The 25,121-nt window shown below is 42.6% G+C and overlaps 1 protein-coding gene across 1 annotated transcript in view; it reads right to left on the bottom strand.

Annotated features, from left to right (window-relative positions):
* Window positions 1-762: 762 nt before the first annotated feature.
* Window positions 763-25,121, bottom strand: part of NRK (Nik related kinase) — an 895,726-nt gene continuing 871,367 nt past the window's right edge. The window contains exon 31 of the mRNA XM_086918574.1: window positions 763-3,403. Within this exon, the coding sequence (XP_086774700.1) occupies window positions 3,320-3,403 (84 nt within the window). The 3' untranslated portion in view covers window positions 763-3,319. The remainder of the gene's footprint in view (window positions 3,404-25,121) is intronic.

Below are 25,121 nucleotides of genomic sequence, written 5' to 3'. Positions count from 1 at the left end.
GCCATATTATTAAAGGTTGGCACGGGGTGCAAAATAGTTTGCTCCGATTTTTTAGCTGCTACATAACTTTATGTATCCTGTGCACAATGTTTATTGTTGTATCTGAAAGCCACAGGTGTACACTCAATACACAACTTGGAATCCAGTGTTTGCGCTAGTCTTGTTCTATTGATTTTGGATAAAGATGGATACACTGTGCTGAGCCCCGCTTCATCAATGCCTTAGCTTAGTTTACTGCCCACACTAAAGTACTGACTGAGATCGCCAGGTATATCACAGTCGCCCTTAGGTAACAGTGGTGCTGCGGGCTATTTCGAGACTGGATCATGCATTGGGGAAAAGACAAATGTTAGGCTTAGACAGTATGATCATTCATAAATTCCTTGAGTGACAAAACCTTACAGGATGCATTTTGTGGGATGAATGATTGACACGCATTGACCATGTGTCCCTTTATGGTGATATTCTCAATTTATCAGGTAATTGCAACTTAGTGTATAGTGGCCACGTTTGTAATAAACACACTTATTTCAATGATTAGTGGTCTTTGGAGCATAGTTTGAAAGAATTGTCCACTTGCTTTCATGCATATACTTAGATCGGTTTCGAAATGTGGAGTAGCATTTGTTGTAGAGGTGGATGACGATGGTGGATTACATAACATGTCCACCATTCCTTTGAATGTGCACTAATGAAAAACAGATTACATGTATTTTATGTCCTTTTCTCATATGTGTCCCTTTCTTTCTTTTCGCTGTTTGGTTTTTTCTCTAGGGTGGTGCGGTTAATGTGCTTTGTAGGTGCATAGACTGAGCAAACATATGTTTGAAAATATTGTTTAAAATATTATTTGCGATGTTTGTGAAAAGAGCATATAGCATTGTCAATGTATTGTCTTTTAGGTATTGATTGCCTACTTATTGTCATGTCTAGGTCACTTATGTAAACTACTTTGTGTAGCAGCAGTAAATGTGTTATCATACGAAAAGGTGTTTTGTTCCGAAGAAGGTGGTTGTGATCAGGAATGAGTAGATGAACATACTTTGCAAAATTTTATTCACATTTGATTGCTGGCATTTTCTAACAATATGAATTCCTGATTTTATTATATATTATGAAAGGTGCAGCTATACATTTTAAAGTTTGTTTGGATGTTTACGCCATATTTTTTTTTCTTAAATGTGGTAGGAATCTTTAGATGGATGATAATACATTTTTATATATATTTTGTACTGATTTACTATTTTTGCACAGTTACACCATTTTCAGAATTTTCGCTCTGCACTTTTGATCTATCTGTACTGTTAATATCATACACAGTATAATGACAGCCTGAGGCAGGGAACTTAGTCGTAGTCAGTGTACACAAGACTGAGGGGTGGGTGGATGCCTTGGAGTTCAATTAGGACAATCCTCATGTTTCAATGAAAAACCCTCAGCAACAGACTTCTCACTGAGGACTTCCGGTGTGTATTCACAAAGTCTGCAGGATGACTCAGTTCAAGTAGCTTTGTTCCTCATATTTATATTATTAAAGGTAGGTTGTGTTGGATGCTAAACCTCACCCAAACACATTTTGACCACACGCACACACTCACACACACATACACACGCACATATTGTGATAAACAAATGCATAATCAAGCTACTGTGGCTGATTAGGGACAATGGGAAGAGAGAAGTCTATAAGAGTAATGTCATTAAGTAAACGAGTCACACACAAAATGAGACCACAGAAATACAAATGTCATAACTTCAATAGAAAGTCACAAGTTTGTTGTGCTATGAATGAGTATGCACAGACTGTGAAACATTAAAGCACTGATACACAAATCCAAAAAGCGTAGGGGGAACTATTCACAACATTGTGGGCTGGGGTTCATCCCTCTTCTTCAGAGAGGTGACCAGGTTGCCTGTGTTCTAAGCTCAACAATCACATACCCTCTCTCCTGTAACTGCTAATGCTTTGTAATTATAATGGTGGATCCATAGGAACTCTGCTTGTCCAGATGTAAAATTGTATTGAGACACCCTTATCTTGCTTGCATAGTCTGCTGTACAGACTCCCAGTTACAAAACGTTAAAGTAAGGCAGACACCTTTGGGTTTTACTAGTAGCCTGCATCAGTTTATATCATATTGCACCTGAGAACTGCAACTTGGCCCTTTTTTTGGGAGGCAGGGGGCGGGGGGTGGGGTGAGGCAGGGGTTGTTGTGTGGCGGTGCTGAATTGGTAACGTTTAATTTTGCCTGATGCATCAAAAATCCTTGCACAATTCATTGCACAATTCCGGTGAACCTGCAATACGGAGGAGATGGGCTCTGTATGCCTGTGTGGAACCACTGAGACATTTCACCCAACATGACATAAAGTGGGGGGGAGCAAACAATCACGTCTGGATCTGTCATGGGGGCATCTCTGCTGCTTATCTCACCTCATGACAAAGCATGTCTCCAGACATCTAAGATGATTCTAGACAATTATTCTTACAGTGTTATCTCTGTCAATAAACTGGAGCAAACAAGATAACAACATGTAGCAATGCAACACTTTGGTTATCCATAGGTACTGAGGAAAACATATTCAAAATCCTTGAGTTTTTGGCACAAACCATCTGTAGGGCTATTTGGAAAAAGGAGTACATGTAAATGCAATTCCAATAGCAACAACACAACGAATAGCACACGTCGTTAATGCTGCGCAAGGATCAAGTTTCAAAATACACTGTTGTAAAGGAATATTTTACAAACACACTGTACAAAAATATCACATCGAGCAAAAGAAAGGCATAAGCAAATGTAACACAACCTGAGTTAAAAATATTCAGTTTTGATATGTCATGGATTTCACCATTTAGTGATAGTGCGGCGCATACCAATACAACTGCTATTAAGAGCAGCTAATCAAATCACATGTATGCATTGCTGCCAAAAGCATTAAAAAACACAAAAGAAAACACTTATTACAGGTTTACCGTGTTTGTGCAAAGATCACCCATACTGTGCGCCCAAGGGCATACCCAGATGGAGACATAAGTAATGTCTATATAATATATTTATACATGTATATTTATATAATTAGAGGGTACACTTATTATTTTAGATATTTTTGCTACATGGATCGCATGGCTCATTTTCTCTACGAGTTGATTCGAAACGGCACCTTGTACAAGAAGAATGTATTGGTCCCAACTTGAAGGACATGGACTCTAAATTAATACTGAAAGGTTAAAAGTGCAACTTCACGTGTACATCTTCATATTTCGAGAACGCTGTACTCCGGGAGGACTCCATCCACCGCCCCCTCGAAGGGTCGGGCTTCACCAGCTGAACATGAAGCTCTGTCCAAGAGTCATGAAGTAAATCTGGCTGCTGCCCCCGGACTGCACCGAAGCAAAGAAGACCTGGGGGGAAGGAAACACACACAGAAGATTAGCTTTGGGTATAGTCTTCGGGCAGTGCACTTCCTGGAACCTCTGGAATGGGGCGGCTCCTCCGTTAGAGCTGAGGAGCGTCACCCCACTTAAATCACTCCCAAAGCCCAGAGATGAAAAATAAAATGGCAATTCATTGGCATTTTATTTTCAATTCCCCGTCCTGAACAAAGCGTCAGGACACAGCCGCTACTGAGTGACATGGGCCGGACTGGGAACAACATCCGGCCCGGGCAAAGTGCTCGCCCCCCTCCCCCACTCAGGGGGGAGGGGTGGGGGTTGGAGGTGCCGCCGAGCTTTTTGCCGGGGTCGGTTTTCGGCCAATTTGGGTACATGGCCGATTTTGCAGCTTTGCTCCAAATACGGACCTGTAACAAAATACGGCCCCCTGGGGCCCAAAACCAGCGCCCACCCCTGCAGCGCACCAGGGGATTGCCCGGTGCCCGCTATGGCCAGTCCGGCCCTGTGAGTGACAGCAGCAGGGTGGTGGGTGGGCTGTTAAATGCACTGTTTAAAATGTGCAAGTCTTTTTGGATGGCCTGCTTGCGACGGCCAGCCAGACATGCACACTTTAAACCTCTCAACCCAGCTGCCATAAGTCAGAAGGGTTGAGAGTAAGTGCAGGCTTTCAGAGCGATATGGAGCACCAAGTGAGGCTGCTCCCTCCAATCAGGGTTCAGCTCTCATGGTATGAGAGCAGCGCTAGGATTGGTTGGTGGGCGGGCTGCAGAGGACGAAAGAAGAGGTCCGGTACATCTCAGGTAAGTGTTTAATGAAAAAACGCTTGCTTGCAATCCCTCCCAGTAGATGCAAGCAAGTATCAAGGTGGCAGGTATAGAAGACACTGCCTCCGTATTCTCCTCCATCACAGTTCCTACAAAAATAAGGGTGGCTCCATGCAGTGCAGACAGGCAAGCACATGTACCCCTTTAAACCAGCCTTGTTTACATTAAAACAAACGTAAAAGTGACCAGCACCTTCCTTGTTCACTGGTTGTTTACAATGATGACCCAGCCACATATCCTCTTTGCCAGCTGTGGGGATTATTGGCAAATATGGATTTAGAGCCCCCTCACTGACATCATTTGATTCAATTTAGAATGCTGACCTTTGGACTTTCATCATCTGAAGGGAATGACCTTTATGGTGGCATGACAAGGCAGCATTTCTGAGCCATGACAAAGGCAGCATTTGTGATTCCTTACCTGTCTGATTGGTAGTGGGCGGACCCTGTATTCTAGCAATTAGAGGTACAGATAGTGACCCAGATTTACTAAGGCTAAGTACAGAGTGACCCAGATTTACTAAGGTTAAGTACAGACAGTGACCCAGAGTTACTGAGGCTAAGTACAAACAGTGACCCAGATTTACTAAGGCCAAGTACAGACAGTGACCCAGAGTTACTAAGGCTAAGTACAAACAGTGACCCAGATTTACTAAGGCTACGTACAGACAGTGACCCAAATTTACTATGTCTAAGTACAGACAGTGACCCAGATTTACTATGTCTAAGTACAGACAGTGACCCAGATTTACGAAGGATAAGTACAGACAGTGACCCAGACTTACTAAGGCTAAGTACAGATAGTGATCCAGATTTCCTAAGGCTTTGTGCTGGTGAAAAATGATACATAGTCAGGTAAGGATATTTACTATCCAGAGTTAAAGGTGTTTAGCACTGCAAAGATGCCTTTTTCTTAGCGCAAAAAAACAAATTTGCAATGATTTGCAGTGCTATGCATCAACAAGTGTAACTAAGATCAGTGCAAATATCAGTAGGCTTTCACGCTCAGCCCAATTTACTAAGATAGCCAGGCCGGAGTTTGCATCAAAACTAATGCCTCCTTGTTAATTTCTCAAAAAACCTTGTTTATGTGCTAGCACAGGGTATGACAGCAGAAGGCCAATCTTATTAGATATGGCCCTGCATTGTGTTTTCCCACTTATGCAACACATTGCAACAAATGTGGTTGCTGTGCTGGATTTTGGGAAACATTACTGAATCTGGCCCTGTTGTGTGTTAATTTAGATACCGTATATAGATTTCCATATTTATGCCCTTATATGGGTACAATTCATATTGCCCTTATTTAGGCATAGAAATCCAGCCCTTATTTAGGCATAGTCCATGCTAACCAAATACAGGCATGGTCAACTACATCCGTCTATCCACGTCACAACGAGTTCTTGGAAAACTAGACTCTTAAGCCTTTAGGACTTCCCCTTGCTTGGATATTGATTTCTCCAAGAACTCATTTATTATGCATGAACATCTATTCCTTAGGGGTTTATTCATGACGCTCCTCTGTCCGACTTTTACATCAATACTGGAATTCCTAAACACCTTGAATATATAAATATACCTTTACTTACCATGGCAAACCACGGTACGGCACAGCTCGGCTGTATACTTGCACAACGCGGTTCACCATGGCAAGTTCTGAAGCAGATCGAGTCCCCACCTGACGCACTGACCAGACGCTGTCATCCTCCTCGCATAGAATCCAGCTCCACTGTTTCTGACTCCCCGTGGGGTGTTAGATATCGATTCCCGGAAAGAGATTCCAACCTCTCTCATTCTAAGGTATGGAACAGACTAGAACATAGAGAAACTCTTGGCAGCTCTTGGCAATACTAAAATATAGCTAGCTGTACTTTAGAAAACGGCACTTACTTCATACCTCGTACTACACTTAGGTTACGTACACTGGGGTAGAACTGTTTAGTAGCACCAGATGAGTATTCACATTTTAGCCTGTGTTATTTATGTATTTATGTATTTATTTTTATGAATATATGTAATAGCTACAAACCATGCTATTGCAGTATTATTTTATCTTACTGCTGACGCTGTACGCATTATACTTCGCATTCTGTCTCACGATTGTAGCAGTTCATATCTCTTGCATGAGAAATAAGACTGTTCAAGAAACCCTTTTTATTGAAAAACCTGTCTCTCTATTTCTGTGCAACTCTGTAGAAACGAAGCATGCACGATTGACTGAGTGAAACTGTTATCTGCTGTTTCCACGATTCTGAGACTGTCTGATTCTAAGGGAAACAAAGCTGTCATGTTTATGTGGTTATCAGAAAGTAATCCCTTCTTGTTTATTCAAGAAGTTTCTAGTGACCTCTGTGTTAGCTGGTACACACAAGTAATTAAGTTTAATGTACTCGATAGAGACATACTGACCTCAGTCCTGTGTCAAATCTATAGCGCATATCATTCCAATGAGCAAAGCCTATCAGGGATATAGGAACTACACTACAGCCCAGTTTGAACAACCCACAGGGATTTATAATCTATATGTTACAGTCCAAGTTGATTCCAATTCAATAACCCTCCTATATCAGGAAAAGCTTTAAGATGGATCTGAGACAAGAATTACCTAAACTAGATGAACTGATCAGAGTGGCAGAATCATTGTCCATTCTGTTCGTGGTTTAAATACTCTGTCAAGTAGAAGCCAATATTGTGGTATTTCTCTGGGTGTGCCTACATTTGAAGGCCTTGTTCCACCACTAGGAGTATTTTATTTCCATAAATGTTTTTACAATATTGCCTTGCACTGTTGGTTGATTTATTCTCTCTACTCAAAAACTATGGGACACATACACCAATTTTTTCACGCAGCACAGCTCAGCAAGCCACCCTGCTGTGCTGTGTGAAATGGAAAGGGCAGGAATGAGCCATATTTAACATCATCCGGTGCATTCCTGTCCTTTACCTGCGCTGGTGCACTCTTGCCTGCCTAGCGTGAATGCAGTCACCCTTGCACCATGGTGCAAGAAGGATTGTTTTTGTGCAGGTTTTGTGCACCTTCCTGCACATAAACAATTCTCTGAGGTGTTTTCCTCTTTCTGTGTGTGCTATACAATGCAGCACAAATATAAAAAAGAAAAAATTAGGAGAAAAAAAGATATTTCTCCTTGTTGTAGTAACGGTAAATCTGGAAATAACCAAAACACATGGGTGGAGGGATGGGAACACCCAAGCTCCACCGTTGGAATGCCTCCTTGGGGCAGCGTAACACACGCCAGTGATTTGCACTGCATTGTGTTGTTATTGTTATTGTAATTCATTCTTATTAGGGGCACAGCTACCCAAGTGTTTCCCGGCGCCGCCTGATAAGGTAAAGAAAGACAAGAAAAGGCTCTATAAGTTAAATAGGCAGGTTGTTAGGCCCTTGCGGAAGTTCATGTAACGGATTTCAGTCAGAATTGACCTCGGAAGAGAGTTCCACAACCGTGGGCCAAGATAAGAAAATGACCGGCCGCCCATCCGGGACAGTCTGATCCTTGACACAATAAAATGAACCTGTAAGGCTGAGCGTAGCGTATGTGAGGGGAGATAGCGCTGAACTAAAGCTTTCAAATATTGTGTTGCTTTGCCACAGTTGATTCTGAACATATAGCTCAAGGCTTTGAACTTTAAACGGTTCTCAATCCTGAGCCAATGCAGATCACGGAGAGCGCCTGAGACAGAAGCACTTTTGGGGATCTTGCAAAGCTGCCTGGCCGCCGCATTTTGGACCAGTTGCAGCTTGCGTACTACATCCTTATTAGCTCCAAAATAAAGAATGTTGCCATAATCCAGCCTAGATGTAATAAGAGTATGGACCACAATGCGTTGTGTAGATAATGACATCATCCAAAGGATTTTTCTAAGCCATTTGAGGATGGTAAACCAAGTGGATGACACTTCCACCGCTTGCTGCCTCATTGAAAGATGTTCATCAATTATGACCCACAGATTCCGAACCTGCCGACTGGGCAGAGGTAGAGCACCCTTCTCAGATGGCCAATGTAGGGAGCCCCATAAGTTCTTTTCGCTGCCCAGTAGCAACACCTCAGTCTTCTCTCCGTTAAGTTTAAGCATATTAGCTTACATCCATCCTGTGTTACTCTAAATTTATCAGCCCATCCAGGGACCTGCAAGGTGGCCTTGCAAGGCTTGAAAAATCAGATTTTTTTCCATTGAAGCCCGGCACGACCCATATCTTTCTTTTAACCACTCAGTAGATCTGTCCTTTCCCTAGAAAGCTTTGTGATCTGTTAGTGATTAAAGGCACTCTTTTACGGTTTTGGAGAGGAGCAATGATAGTTTCTATCTTGAAGAAACCCTCAACTGACCACAATGGCTAACTATCAGCCTATATCTTTGCTACCTCTTCCATCTAAAATATTGGAAAAGCATTATATCTTCAGCTCTATTTATAGACCCACAATCTGCTGGAAAGCTCTCAACCTGGCTTTAGACCCTTTCACAGTATGTAATTTATTCTTACAGCCATCTTTGGTTGTAGGAAATGCTTCTTTTGGCACGATAACCCCCATTTGTTTTGGGCAGATGCTGCCGTTGTTTTGACTCTGTGCACCACAACTCTACTAACCAGGTTCCTGTGCATGTGCTCTGCCCCCTTAAACATGTAACAATTGGCAATACTTCTACATGGCATATCTCTGGTATAAGATACACAATGTACCCAGGTCCCGTGAGTTTAATGTCACAAGTGGACTGCAGCCCCCCTTGTGCCACACACCACAGTGATAGTACAAACAAGACTATAGGCCTACCACTATAGCCTGTGTGTATAGCTTTCAAAACAAAACCAGCTAATTTGACCAATCAAAATTATCCCTTTTAACAAGCCCAAATCCTTATTTTAGATATTAATAGGTAATCACTAAGTGAACCTTAATGCCCATAAGGCAGAGTGAATGGTATTTAAAAGGAGGACATGTGAAAGGTGAATTTTAAATATGGCCTTACAAAGCCAAGGCCTCAAAAGCTATTGTAGCAGGGTTAGCTGTTCCATAGAAATTCTTGGACTTTTTAAAATATTTGATATAAGCCCAATCCACTAGTAAAGTTGGTTTCTAATGATATTTTAGCGAAGAGACTGTTAGAAAGTTACCTTTAGCCTGCCTAAATACTCTAGAAGCCAATTTGCATAAGCTTCCAGCTGTCACCCAGGAGCTAAACTTGATGAGGTGGGAACTTGCTCCCAGAGCTTAGACCTTGGGTGTGGAGAGGTGTTATGTTCCTCTAGTAGGGCCATCTGGACTTCAAAGAGGCCTACCCTGCCACATTCAAATGTTAGCTGACACCTGGGCAGGTCCCTCTTTTGTCCTCCTGGTCAGCCATGTACCAATCTCAGTAAGAGATGTGCTGTCCGCAGAACTGGTTTGAAGTGACCAAAGAGCAGGGGCTGATCATGTCTATGGCTTCACCTGCCACAGGAGACCAGCACAGGGGAAGAATGGATCTGCTATGTTGGATTTTTGTAGCAAGGTGCACTGTGGGATTGTTTGCAGTAGGGCATACAGGAAGTGCTGCAAAAGTGGGTAGGGTTATTCTTGGGAACTTTTTCCCCTATTGGTTAGGGAGAGGGCAGGAGTCACCTCCACTCACAGCCTCGTACCTGGCATAAAAGTGGCACCAGGGTACCCTTATCAGAACACTACTAGACCAGTGGAAAACAGAAGAAGTTGTGCACCTACTGTTGAGATCTATGAGGAGACTATTGAAAGGCTGGCCTGACTCCCAATTGTGCCCAGGGAAAAGAAGAGGACTGCAAGAGTCTGCTTGCTGACCTCTAATTAAGCTTACAGGGACATACCAAGCTGCTAGAAGCTTTTTCCTAAAGAGCCCAGCTAATCAGGTGCAACTGAGCATGCCCTGGACCCTGCTGGTGGCTTCGGCTGGTGTAGTATTTGATACTCAAGTGCTGTTCCTCAGGTCCTGAGATTCTTGGCTGCATCCAAATATATTTCTCCTAACAGCCTGAAAAATCAGGGACTTTGAAACATTTTGGCTACAGAACCCAGGACTAGGACCTTTATCCTGGTATCCGGACCCAACAATAAACAAGAATAGGATACATGATACCCAATAAGGCACTTGTGCAATCTGTTAAAGTAACAAAGCACTTGTAAAAACTTAGTGCAACAAAGCACTTGTAAATATATGTTATATATGTGTAACATAGAAAGACATGTCTCTTTTCTTATGGACTGTTTTTGTGTAAGTTATGTAGCCATATATTGTCAGTTATTGTCTGAATTGTGAATCTGTTTCAAATATGTGTACATCATCACAGTGAAGTGTGTTACATATTTATGTTACTGCAAATACAGCAGTTGCTTACATGTCCACATTCTCCGAAAGACCTTCTAATGGATCCCACCCGAATCGAGGGAAACAGTCACCGACACACTCATCACCAGCAAACTTGACTATGGCAACGCACTCTACGACGGCATCAACAAGTCCCTACTCTGCAAATTGCAAACAATACAGAATACCGCGGCCAGACTCGTCCTCTGCATCCCCCGACACGAACACATCAGCCAACATCGGCGGCGACTCCACTGGCTCCCCCTGGAGAAGACGGTAACCTTCAAAATCCTCACGCACGCCTACAAATGCTTGCATAACAACAGACCCAAATACCTCCACCACAGAATAAACTTCCAAGTACCCAAAAGAAACCTGTGATCATCCAACCTCGCACTGGCTGAAATCTGTGCATCCACAGAGCCAGAGCAGGAGGAAGATCGTTCTCCCACATCGCAGCCAAGACCTGGAATGATCTACTGGCAGACTGCAGATGCGCCCTCTCCCTGAACACCTTCAGGAAGACCCTCAAGACCTGGCTCTTCAGCTGAATGGAATGGCATACTCCCCTCATCGCCCTGAGACACTCATGGTTGAGTGGCATGCTTACAATCCCCTGATTGATTGATTGATTGATTGAAATTATGATACAGAATCTTTAAAAAAAACAATAAGAAGACAACAAATCAAACAAAGACCTAGTGTAAGAGTATTTATTGAATAAGTTGGGTTGTACTTAAAAATGTGGATACAGGGATTGATACAGATTGTGAAAAACTGTGCCAAAGTAAAAAGGGTTCAGTGAAAGAACCTGAGTAGGGATGCTGTTACAGATCCCGGCTCCACAACCTATGGTAATTTATGGTCTGGAAGGAATTTTAGAAAGTTGGCAGTTTCTTGTCCCAACCATTTGGTGCCTGCAGCCTGTATCCTAGGTCACATGACGAGGTGTAACTGGCAGTTGGTCTCTGTGTATTGCACCCAGACTGTGAGACAAAGGGGAAATATGTGCTTTTAGGATGGGCCATCTTTGACTTGATGAGGGGGAGAAGCTGTTACCTACATGAACATTACAAAGGCTCTACCTGAGCCCACTCACAAAGGGTTTGACACTAGTCTTTTGTGTCACCAGACAAACTGGGGCCAGAGTAGAGAGGCAGGAAAATCCAAGCATCTTGGGGGTGGAAACCTTCAGAAGGTTTTCCTACCTCAAAGTGGGCACCACGTATAAATAATGGACCCTCACACTCAACTATTCAGTACACTTCTGGACCTGTGGATACTACAGCATAAGGAGTGCTGTGCTACTCTCCTACCAGATAAGCTTGCTGAGAAGAAACACAGGACCTGCACCCTTGATCCCAGGCTGAAGTAACTCCAAGGGTCAACTGACTGTCCTCCTGTTCTGAGCTAAAGGGACTTAACAAGCTCCAGATGCCACCCTGCAACTGCCCAGCTAACCTACTGCTTGGACCTGCAAATGGACCTGCCGGAAACCTTTTGGCCTCTGCTAGATGGAGTTCCTGATCCAGAAGAGGAAACCTGGACCTTTGGTGTGGCATCAATTGAGTTCCTTCTTCAAGAAACGTCCGTTTGCATGAAGATTTTGCCTCAGGCACCGCCTGCCAATGTGAAGCTCCTGTGAACTCAACTCTTTGAGCCACAGCGACCGGCAGCGACGAACAGCAACTTGAGATCTGCATTTGTTACAGCATCAACAGCCAGTGGTGACTAGCAACATGAATCTCCAGTGACGACTGTCCATGACGCACAACAGGATCTTCGCACTATGTTATGTTATATGCAACTTATAATGCGCTCAATTACATACAAGTGTCCTGGAGCGGGGAAAAACTACAGGCCAGAAGCAAAACAGTTAAGTGATCTGATTAAAGAGATGGTTTTGAGTAGTTTCTTAAAGATGCGGAAGTCCTGCTTATGGCGTAGCGGTACATGGAGATTACAATGACACAATGACAATGACAATCGTCCCCAAAGCGCGGCCTGCTTTTTTGTGCTACAGCGACAATCATCCATGACGCTCTGCCTGCTCCTTGCAGCCTCCTCCACCAAGAATGGAATGCTTTGGGCTGGACTTTTGAAGGTAATTATTTCAGTGGGACTAACCTGGTCCGTGTATCCATCCTGCACTCCATCAAGGTTGACCTGCACTTGTGACTTTCACCTGGTCTCGCATGACTAGAGAATCACGAGTGGCACTTTGTGTTTTCAATAGCTATACTTACTGTTAATCTTTAAAATTGTATCTCTCCCGGTGTACTAATTGGATTTTTGTAGTTTTGGTCTCAAAAATGTTAATAAATGATACTTTATTTCTTGTGTTGTGTTTACACTCTATTATTGTTTGTGTGTTGCAAAAATACTTTACACATTGCTTCTAGGTGGAGCCTAACTGCTTTTGTGCCAGGCTACTAGAGGGATAAACACAGGTCAATTTGGCGTTTGCTTGTGTTTCACCCTCACATGAATTGTGGTTGCTGTTTAAGTAGTGTTTTACTCCTCCAACCAGTAAACTAGTTTCCAACATGAGTCTTGAACCCAGGACTACCAGAGGAACTCCAAGGGCTAGTTGGTTGGCCTTGGGGACAGAAAAGGCTCCAACCACCTTAAACCCTGCCCCTTAGCTCTGCTTGCTGTGAGTTCTACCCTCCCAAATGGTGCCACCACAGTCCTGGACTCTTGAAAGTGGGCTTGAACGTGCTCTTCCAGCCCAACTACTGTCCCATCAGAAACACTGCAGCATCTCTTAGTCCAGTCATGCTTAGGGTAGTCTTTCCAGCCAACTTTGGGTTTCGTCATCTCATCCTCCCCTCAATGCATCTTTGTGGAAGTCCCTCTATACCTCCCCACATATAATGTTGGAGACTTCATTAACTCCATTCCTCAAGCACTGGGTCACAAAGCTTCATTGTTTTAGGAGATTTCAACATTCAGTTGGAGAACTATTCTGACAGCCTAGTATCCAAACTATCTGACTCACTTGTGAAAGTTGATCTTACCACGACTCCAAGGGGTTTCACACAGGCTACAGTATAGATGTTATATTCTCTAATACCGTGCTAGAGCACGGCAGGCCAAAAGAAGTTCCCTGGTCTGACCACTTCATACTATCTTTTTCCTAGCTCTGGTCTACTCCTTAGAATCCAGGGAGAATGGAGCGCCCCGAAATAACAGCGCCTGGAATAAGGTGGACATACCCCTATTGAAGGATATCCAAGATTTCACTGAACCTACACTAACTGGGAGAGTAATGCTTGATGAGGTTAGAGTGAATAACTGGCTCATGGAGGCTGCCTTTATAGCTGCCTCGGAAGTCAATGAAAGGACCCTTGAAAACAAACAGACTGCCCCCGGTTCACAAGGAATTTATTAGAAGAAAGGAAGCACGTATCGAGAAGACAATATGATGAAATCGACAAAAGCCAGTACAAATGAGTTCTGATCCCATATCACATTAATCTGAAACTGGCCCATTGCACTTTTTATGCTATCACAATTGAGACAGCAAATAATAACTCAAAGGAATTTTCAAATTGTATTAGATTTTTCAGATTCCAAAGGCACTGCACCCACACTTGAAACAAGTGCCCCCCTTTGTTCCCAACTGAGCACATTCTTTAGAGAAAAAAAATCCTAAAGATACAGGACAATCTCACAGTTATGCAAAACGCTGCACCCTTGAGCAATGCAAGCCAACTAATGTCTAAGGCACAGGACACATTGCTGCAGTTTACCCCTCTGACAACCCACGACATGGAGAGTTTCTTCACTAAAAGTAAATCTGGCTCCCGCTAAATCCCCTCCCCAAGTGATGAGGATGATAGGGAACAGCCTGGAACCTATCTATCAGGATCTTTTTATCACATCGCTATACTCTGGGTTAGTACGCCCACGATGAAAAGGGTAAATGTCATTCCTCTTTTAAAAAAACCCGATACAGACCCAAAACATTCTCAACTTTTAGACCCATCTTGTTGCCCCCTTGGGTATCGAAGATTATAGAGACATTTGTAAACACCCAGCTAACGTCATTCCTAGATACCTTTACACTCCTCCACCCATCAAAATCAAGCTTTAGAGCCCTCCATAGTCGGAGTCAGCACTCATGGAGATTACAGACACCATCAAATTCACGCCGGATGTTGGACACAATGCCACACTGATTCTGTTGAACCACTCAATGGCCTTTGACACAATTTCACATGAGATCCTGCTACAACTTCTAGCCTATATCAGGCTGGAGGGGAAGGCTGGGGCGTGGCTGAGCTGCTTTTTAGAGCACAGGGACCATGCAGTATGGCTCAAGCCACTCTTCGCCGAAGCCAAAAGCAACAAGTATGGAGTGCTGTAGATCTCAGCTAGAAAAGACCCATTCTAGTGTACACCACTCCACTCTATTCTCTGCCCTTAACTTTGATCTGTGTGCCTGCAGTCTGTCTCCAATACGCATCTGGGTTGGGTGACAGCTACACTTTGGACAAACTCTCTAGACAGCCACAACACAGGAAGGGCTGGGTGTGATACAGGATACATCTGCACTCATCTGCATACTGATAATCTTCCGGGGCAGAAAATGGGAGAGGTAGCTCACATTTACAACTGCATAGGTTGTATCCTGCCCTCATACAAATGGCTGATTTACCCCCTATTGGTAGTCTACTGCCAGGGTGGGGCTGAAAGGGCTGCTTGTGCACTAAAGAGAAATCCTTTGAAGTCTCCACCTACATCAAAGGCACTTTTGAGTACATGCACTAGGGCTCCGGCCCTCTCAAATCAGTACACTACTGAAGTAAAGGTTGCTGTGCTGAAAGGATAACCACTTTGCTGCGACTGACTGTTCTCAGTGACTACGTCTCTGCTTTGCCGAGTTGCCATGCTGCCTGCTGACCTCTTCCCTGCGGAGGACAAAGGCTGGACCCATCTCACTTGAACCAATAGTGACTTCAAGGGTCTGCTTGCTTGCCTCCTGTTCTCCTCTGAAGTCTCCGGGACACAAAAGACTAGTTTCAACTCTTCTGGTGCTGCTGGACTCTGCCATCTGTGAGTCATACCATTGCTTGAGGTGCCCCCTCTAGTCCTGGGCCTCAGAATTGGGTTTTGCAGCTGTTTTAAAAGTCAGCCGCGAAGTAGCAGTGACTTTGTGCTGTTCGGACCTGGCATATTACCCTTCGACTCTGACACAGGAGCAGATCGACGATAGTGACTCCACAACTGCTCAGCTCGACAGTGACGGACATTGCGGCTCGACAACGACACAGGACCTGTATTGCAAAAGAGTTTGTCAATGAAGCTTTCATCAATGTCATGGATCGGCGCCGATGCTCACCTCCATCAACAGATCAACGACGACATGGCACCTCCTCGACTCGGGTCTTCGATGTTGACACTTTGGTCCATCCAAGGTATTTCTTCAGCCAGGCCTGTCTGGATCCTGTAGCCGGCCGCTAATCGGTGTTGCCCTGAACTTTGATTTGGTATTGGTCCCTAACGACCTCAAGTAACCTTTTGACTGCTAGGGTCTTCTAAGCACTGTTTTCACATTAAACCTTTAAAAATTAATGTCTTGACTTCTACTAATTGAATTTTTGTCGCTTTAGTCGTATTTTATTCTGATAAATCTCAATTTGTCTAAGCTGATGTGGAGTATTTTTGTTGTGTTTTCAATGAGTTACTGTAGTTTAAGTTTTACACAAATACTTTACACATTGCCTCCTAATTTAAGCCTCACTGTTCTGTGCCAAATTACCAGAGGGTGAACACAATTAATTTAGGGTGTATATCTGACGTACCCTGACTAGAGTGGTGGTCCCTACTTGGACAGGGTGCAAATCTCTGCCAACTAGCGACCCCATTTCTTATAGCACACTTTACCTTGCAGCTCCACATCGGAACCACTGCTACGCAGTTCTTGCCTGCCGCATCCCTGATGTAGGACATCGCAGCTCCTCAGAACCACCTCCCTGTGATTCATCCTAAACCCAGTATCCTCGCATTGTAGCCCCGCAGCTCCTTGGAACCACCTCTGTGCGACCCATCCTTGATGCAGGACCTTGCATTGCAGTGCAGTTCCTCGGAACAACAGCTGCATAATGCTTCCTTGATGTGGGACATCACAATGCTCTGCAACCAGGATTTAAGGTACTTTGTTCAGAGGGCCTAACTTGGACCCTGTATCCAGCCTGTGATCCATCGCAATCGGCCTAAACTTTTGACTTTGTCCCGGTCCGGCATGACCAGTTAATTACAGTTGACTATCTGTGATTAAACCACTACTTTTGTCTAAATGTTTAAAATTGCATATCTCCCATTCAACTGATTGTATTTTTGTCATTTTGGTGTAAAATAATTTTATAAACATTTACTATATTTTTCTAAATTGGTGTGAGATTTTTCTGGTGTTGTGTTTTCACTTTCTTACTGTTTGTGTGTTGCATAAATACTTTACACATTGCCTCCGAATAGCAACCCAATTTTTTACAATTCTGGATCCTCCAGGAGCCCAAAGCTGTGCTGTTTAACTTATGTATATTTAAGGTGCACGATCCCGAAGCATGTTAGCCTTCTGTGAATCCAGCAATTGCTGACAGAATGTATCTCGCCCCGCTAAAGTAGGTCATGTCGTAGAGACTAACGTCCATCTCAAACCTGTTTGAAAATAAATTATGTCAGGCTTTTCAGGGTCTGACTTTGTTTTAGACACAATTAGTTGATAAAGTGATTTAGAATACATGGAATTCTGTAATCTCTGTATAAAAACTGTATTAAAGGTAGTCTCTAATTTCTCTATAATCTATGACTTGTAATTCATCCAATCACCGATTATAAAGAAAATACGTCAGAACTCAACTAGTATAAGTTTTTACAGTTGAGTTCTGACGTCACAATGCCTGCTGCCAGAGCTGAGGTGAAATGCAGGTCAAGTAATGGAGCATAACTGAATCAGCTGTTTAAAGCAACATGTCGCTTTTCTTTCTTCTGCTCCTTTAATAGCTTACAATGACAAGCAGAGAGAATAGCTTTATTTCTTTGCACGTCTTAGAGAGAAAAAAGCTAGAATCTTTCTGCATGTTTCTGCACAGTCCGAGCTACTGCAGCTTTTTTTTTTAAAACTGGCTTGTATGAACTGTATCTAATATTTGTTTGTAAAAAATAGGTTTTTGATTTTTTATTCTTTACGTTTGCAAACATCCTCGTTCTTTCATAAGAAAGAGCTATGCATCAAGGTTTTAAGTTTTAAAGTTTCATAACTTTATAAACAAATGGGGTCTTCAGCCTAGTTCCTCTATATGGTTATGGAACTCCTCAGTGACTTGCACTATCCTTATAATGTATGGCAGGGGGTACTTTATCCCTTATATTTGGTACACACCGTTGAATAGAAACACAGTTATCACTAGCTAGTTGCTCCTTGTTTTGCAGGCCCTCATCTCCAATGATGTAAATGCACAGTTTTGAAGTGTAATCATCTCATTAAAGGCTTACCACCATTTATGATATAAAAGAAACCCGGGCAGTCAATACACTGGCAACCTAGCTAGGTGCTGAAATTAAGTGAATAAGGCAAGCATGAAAAGGCCTTGCTAAAAGTAAGCATATCTCATTTCCATGCAAATTCTCTGTGTATAAGCAGGGGGTTTCGCTTAAAAGAACTGCAGGTTTTGTTTTAGAGCAAATTCCCATCCTTCCAATATGGACGGTCATGTGGGACTTGTTGAGTAGGCATCTGCTGCTAATCTCTGTGCTGAACACCAACATATGCAATGCAGATTTTTTTTTACAAATGAGCCCCTTAATGCAAAATTTCTGAAATACAGTGTGCGCGCAATGTAAGCAATTGTGGTGTGATACAAGTCTCAACGCTAGCGCAAGTTGCACATTTCAGTTTGTGAACTGGCTCCAATTATATGTCTCTATAATTTATGTGTATTTGGGGTGCATGATTCTGGAAGCATGATATATTTTTGTGAATCTGGCAATTGATGACAGGTTGCATTTCGCCCTGCTGAAATAGGTCATTTCGTACAGCCTCACTTCCATCAAAAAGCTGCTTTGATAAGAGCTTATGTCAGACTTTTTAGGCTCTGACTTTGTTTTAGACAGAATTAATAGATACACTGATTTAGAATATATGGGATTCTGTAATCCCTGTAAAAACGGCAGTCACTAATTTCTTTATAATTGGTGACTTGTGATGCACCCAGTCGCGATTATAAAGAAAAGATGTCAGAAATCGACCATTATACATTTTTACAGCTGAGTTCTGCTGTCACAATGCTTGCTACCAGAGCCAGAAGCCAAGGTGAAAAGCAGGTCAGGTCAAGGAGCATAATTGAAGCAGCTGTCTAAAGCAACATGTTTTCTATCTTCTGCTCTTTTAACAGTTTACAATGACAAGCTGAGAATATGTTTATTTTTTCCACTCCTTAGATAGAGAACAGCTAGAATCGTTCTGCTTATGGAGTGGTGTGGCTCACTGGTTAGAGGCAGCAGACCCGGAAGCAGAGGTCGGCCCGGGACCAGGGTTCGAATCCCGACGCGGCAGGGTCTTGGACCATCGTCAGCGGACTTGATAATTCTCGCCTCGGTGCCTACTCCAACCATGGGTCCCACTCAGCAACTCTGGGCAATAGCTTGCTTAATCTCTCTAACGGCCCCATCAGCGCCGGGGATGCTTGTCTTCACCTTGGAGATTCCCAGGAGGGAACACCTCACAGGGAAAGCCAGGATGGGTTCCCCAGCGCCGGGACGCCCCTTTGCTGGGGCAGCTGTGAGCTTTACAAGTATACGACATTTAACATTTATTTTTACACATTCTGAGCTACTGCAGCGTTTTTTTTAACTGACTTGCATTGAACTGTTTCTAATATCTAATTGCAACAAATAGGTTTTTGATGTATTTAATTTTGCACATAGAGGCTTTATTTATATTCTTCGTGTTTTAAGTGGTTTGTGGGAAAGGTGATGGTATGATCATGTATTATTTCGGATAAAGTACCCCTTGGTGTACATGATAAGGATATTGCAAGTCACCTGGGAGCTCCATAACCCTATTAAAGAAATCGGCCTTCGGTCTGGTTCATCGATATGGTTATGGAACTCCTTGATGACTTTCAAAATCCTTATAATGTACAGCAGTGGATACTTTATTCCTTATATTTTGTACCTACTGTGGAATAGAAATATAAGTATCACCAGCTGGTTATTCCTTGTTTCCAGGCCCCCATATGTAATGCTCTAAATGCACGGTTTTGTAGTTTAATCATCTCATTAAAGGCTTACCAAAATATCTAATACAAAATGTACCCGGGCAGCCAGCACACTGGCAACCTAGTTAGGTGCTGAAATTAAGTTCATGAGCCAAGAATGTAAAGGCCTCTCTGAAATTCAGCATTTCTCATTTCCATGCTAATTCCCTATGTATTAGCAGGGGATTTTGCTTACAAGAACAAGAGTAGCTGCAGGTTTTGTTTTAGAAGAACGTATTCCCATCCTTCCAATATGGGCGGTCATGTGGGACATGTTCCGTAGGCATCTGTTGCTAATCTCTTGCTTTACATCAAGATGTGCAATGCAGAATTTTCTTACAAACAAGCTTCTTAAAGCAACATTTTGCCTATTTTGTTAAAGTCTTTATGGAACAAGATAGAGAGAACATGAAGCAAGAAGTTAGGAGGCGGGATATTGGATTTGTCAATGTTTTTAGCCACGTTGTACAGCAGCATAGAGGAAAGTAAAGAAAAAAAAGTGCTATGACACAGTCAGCACTGGCCACGTTATATCGACCGATGTTTTTTGGCACTTTCAGCTGATGCCTAGTTTCGAAGGCAGTCATGGCGATAACCTGGTTTCACGATTAGATATGAGGCTTGACGCATGCTTGTGATTGTAGCTTTTCACTAAAAACTGTTCCCTCCTTGTGTGTGTAAACACGTTCTGAGTGAAGCACCAAATAGGCAAATTGAAGTATACTTGTTTATGTAGGGGCCAATGAACTAAACAGAATGAGTTGTGAGACAAGACTCTATACCCTTTAGAGGTTCAGTTTATTCTACAAAGGGAAAAAATGTTATTTCTAAAAAAACGTTGACACCCAGAGAGACTTATAAGCGCCGCTGCACTACTCATGAAAGGCATAGAAATTTGAGAAAATAGAACGGGTGGTCCTGTTACAATAGATTAAATATAGATAAACCCTCCAAAGTGCAATTTTATGGTCAGCTTAAAATGAAGAATATATTTGAGGGTAAAATGAGAGGAGCTAATGGATCCTCTGAAAATTGAAGGGCTTTTTTTTCGATGTTTAATTTGTTTACATTGTTTTCCATTGATCCAAGTCTAGTGACTCAATGGGCTAATGCATACACTCCAGCAATATATGTGTCACCTCTTGTCAGAGGTTCAAATCCTGGCAGGTCACCTCCAACTGTCACCCTCTTGAGGTCAATAAAATGAGTACCACTGAGATGCCTAACAATAAACAAATGTTATTTAGTATCGAGATGCCCCCAGCTCAGCCTGCACTTTACTAATTATTTTATAATGTTAAATTACAAATTATATTTTTGTAATTTTTTCCGTGTTCAGTGATCTGCAGTAAAACATTTTTTAAACATGATTGATAATAGCCTATTGAGTAAACAAGGGGAAATGGGAGGGGGAATAGTACCTCAATCACAGAACGAGCAGCGGATGGGCAATATTTAACTTTAATCAATCTGTGCTTGGTCCATGCACGACAGAGAGAATGGAAGTGACACTGTGGCCTGTGCTTACCAATTGGTAGACAGCAAAGAAGAGTGGCACTAAAACCAACCAATGGTAAACAATAGGTGCACTGCAAGCCCTTTATTGTAAACAATAGTGTCTTGCAAGCGAGAGCGAATGCAGCTCACAAATTGCCACAGCCTTGACCCTAAAAAAGTAAAAGGATGCTGAGAACTACAAGCTATTCAGAGATCGTACGATAAGCTTTAGAAAAATGCCTAGCTAGCGTGCTGAAATCAGTCACAATGGCCAGTTGACTGATGGAGTGGACAAACACCTGATATATGAGCAACTAGAGGCTAAATATAAAATAAACTTATGGTTTATCTGTGCAAGCAAATAAGAGCATTATCTGTAGTAATTTTAACTGATGTTCACTGGAAAGTTTAGAAAAATAGCCAATATTTATCTGAATAAAACAATACCAAAACTACAAAAACCAAACATACACTATTAAAGATATCACTTTTAAAAGGTTAAGTAAGTTCAGTCCGTAGAAATCTATAGATGCAGTTGGTTTAGCACAAAGTACCTTAGATGCGTCAAAATCAAAGTCGAAGTCGATTCCTTAATGCCAGGGGAGATGAAGCGTCAGTTCCAATCTGCTAGGCAGGGGAAGTGTTGTGTCGATTCCTTACTGCAAGGGGACATGATGTGTTGATCTACGGACATGTGGCTTCAGTTCCTTACTATGACCCAGCATTGATGAAGAGATGGCATCGAGGGACAGTGCACTGAAAATCCAGATGCGCTGTGTCAATGCAGCAGTGGCAAAACAGGCACTGAGTCCATCCTTCAGCCGCGGTGCACGAATGTGTGCTGATTTTTCAGCCATGGTGCAGGGACTGCCCTGGAGTCGGAGAGGCTGCTATGGACATTGGTGACACAGTGCTCAGGACTCAAGATGCAGTGATCTTTCATCCACAAAGCAGGTGACTCATGGTTTCTTCATCTGCACTATAGGGGCTGCATCGATTCTTCAACCACATGGAGGTGCTGCTTCGGAAAAACGGGCACTGAGAGTTGATGCATGGATTTTCTCTTCACGTCACCACATTCAATTTCCAAAGGCTCTGGAACTGGATTTGGCACCACTTGACAAGTCAGGGCTTTCATTAAAAGAGCCCAGGCACTGGCAGGTGAAGTCTTTGATGGCCCTGAGATTTTTTAGTAGAAGGCAAGCATGCACAAGCACTTGGAGAACCTTAGAAGCAAGATACAAAAAGGAAAGTCCAGTCTTTTTACTCCCAGGACTACCACCACTATAGCTCAGGAAAGCCCATCTGCTTGGTGATGGCCCATCAGCATATGCAAGGAAAGCTCAGCTCCCCTTGTGTGGCTCTCTAGAGTGAATGCACAAGAGCCTGACTGTTAACCAAACCCAGACGTGGATTCTACAGATAGGCAGAGGCACAGAATTGTTAAGCAAGAAAATGTCCACTTTCTAAAAGTGGCATTTTCAAACATGCAATTTAAAAAACAACTTCAACAAAAGATGTATTTTTAAATTGTGAGTTCAGAGAGCCCAAACACAAAATCTCTATCTGCTCACAATAGGAAATAACTCTTAAAAGATATTTCAAAGCAATCCCCATGTTACCCTATGGGAGAAATAGACCTTTCAATAGTGAAAAACAAGTATTTCACTATGAGGACATGTAAAATCCAGCAGGACAAATCATACCCTTTAAATACATTGCACCCTACCCATGGGGATGCCCTGGGCCTACCATAGGGGTAACCTACATTTAGTAAAAAGGAAAGTTTGGAGCTGACAAGTAGGTGCACTTGCCAGGTCGAAAAGATGGTTTAAAACTGCACTTACAGACACTGCAGTGGAAGAGCTAAGACATGTTTGCAGTGCTACTCAGGTGGTTGACACAATCAGTGCTGCAGGCCCACTCGTAGCTTTTGATTTTCAGGCCCTGGGGACTCCTGGTGCATTTTACTAGTGACTTACTAGTGAATCACATTTGCCAATCATGGATAAAACAATCACCAATAACATGTAGAAGGAGAGCATATGCACTTTTGTCCTGTTAGCAGTGGTAATGTGCCCAGACTCCTAAAGCCAACACAAATAAGTCAGAAAAATAGGAGGAAGAAGGCAAAATGTTTGGGGACAACCCTTCAAAAAGGGCTAGGTCCAACACCATGGCAGCCCTGTTTGTATATGACCTAGTTGCATTTAGCCTTAAAGTTTTACAAATCCATGTCACTGGCTCCTCTTATATGGGTTTGATCAATTTGTCAACTTTTCATTTGGTTTGGTAAATTGTATTGGGCAATTTTGTTGAATTTAAAATTACTTATTCTGCATGACCTTAACATGCATTTCTGTGGGGAACTGCCAGCAGTTTGTGCAGTAGCTAGTAGGGGATGAGTGGACTTTCTACAGGAACTGTACTTTAGGGTCTTTGGACATAATATTGTAGATAATATATCATGTGAAGTCAAAATATCAAGTCACGAATGCCAAGGGCAAAAATATTGTGACAGTAGGTGTCTACTGGTAAGCATAGTTTTACTACCTTTAACTCCATATCTATATGCCTTTGATGTTTATATAAATCTTCAAGGTACGTAGATGTGGAGTTAAGGATAGTAAATCTATGCTTAGCTTTTTGAGGCTTACCTTCTCGGTATTTGTGATGCAATATTCTGTCCACACAATATTTATGACACCAATATTCTCTCAGACAGCCTGCTTTAGACTAACCAGGTTGTGTTTATGTAGTTAAGAGGGCTACACCCTTTCCATAATAAAACCAGATTCATGTCATTTTCTGTACAGTCCTGGGATGATCTAAGTTACTCAAAACCAGCATTTCACTTTCAGCTACTTTCTAAATTTTCCGAGTTCACTGCACCCAAATAATTGCCTGTGGGCACTTTGAATAAACAGAAACTCTATACCCCATACATGCCTAGTACCCCCTTGCTCAAGATACCCATGTAAAGAAAGATGTGGGTCTGGTCTTGGCAGAGATATGTTCTTACTTAAGAGAGACCGGAGGCAATTACTGTGATTTGGGAAAAATTGCTGGAAATCTGGCAAAAATCACATTCTCATGTTCAGCGTAGTCTCCTGGCTAGACAGTCATGGCAAGGGAAGTCTGGCTTGTGTCCCTGGATTAACTAGGATGCTCAAAATTAGAAAATGTATAGTTTTTATTCTCTTTATATAGTCAGGCATTTGATATATATCGTAACATAAAAAGTACACCACAAACAGTCATTTGGCCACAATTTGGTGATATGGTTTAACATTGCATAATTGTGGAGACTATGGTTCCTAAAAAAAACACATATATTTGTTATTGCCAGATTTCAGACATTCAGGGCAATTGTTTCTTGAGTCCTTGATGAGCATTTCTGGATATATATTCGTCCTTATTCTGACATATGTGTTCATCTAAGATGAGGGCTGAAAGCTCAAAACCGGTCCTAGGATGCTTGTTTCCAGTACAGGGATGACCTGGCCTGGCAGTTCGGGCTGGACTGTTCCCATTGGGCGCAGGGTCAAGACTGATTTGCATATGGATGGGTCCAAACTGGAATGGCATGGTGAGCAAAACAATTATGGATTTAGGCCCAGATCTCTGTACTTGTTCTGCATTCTGTCCATCAATTGTTCTTTTTGCATTTGTCACCCCGAGTGGGAGGGGTATGTCCAGACGTGGGTCCTGTGCTCTCCATGCCACTGGAGTCAAGCTATCCTGGCTGATGAGGGCTGAAAGCCCGAAACAGGTTCTAGGATGCTTGTTTCCAGTCCAGGGAGGA

The sequence above is a fragment of the Lissotriton vulgaris genome, chromosome 4_1 (genome assembly GCF_964263255.1).
Source record: "Lissotriton vulgaris chromosome 4_1, aLisVul1.2, whole genome shotgun sequence".
In the NCBI taxonomy this organism is placed as follows: domain Eukaryota; kingdom Metazoa; phylum Chordata; class Amphibia; order Caudata; family Salamandridae; genus Lissotriton; species Lissotriton vulgaris.
This window is presented reverse-complemented; position numbering and strand designations above follow the sequence as displayed.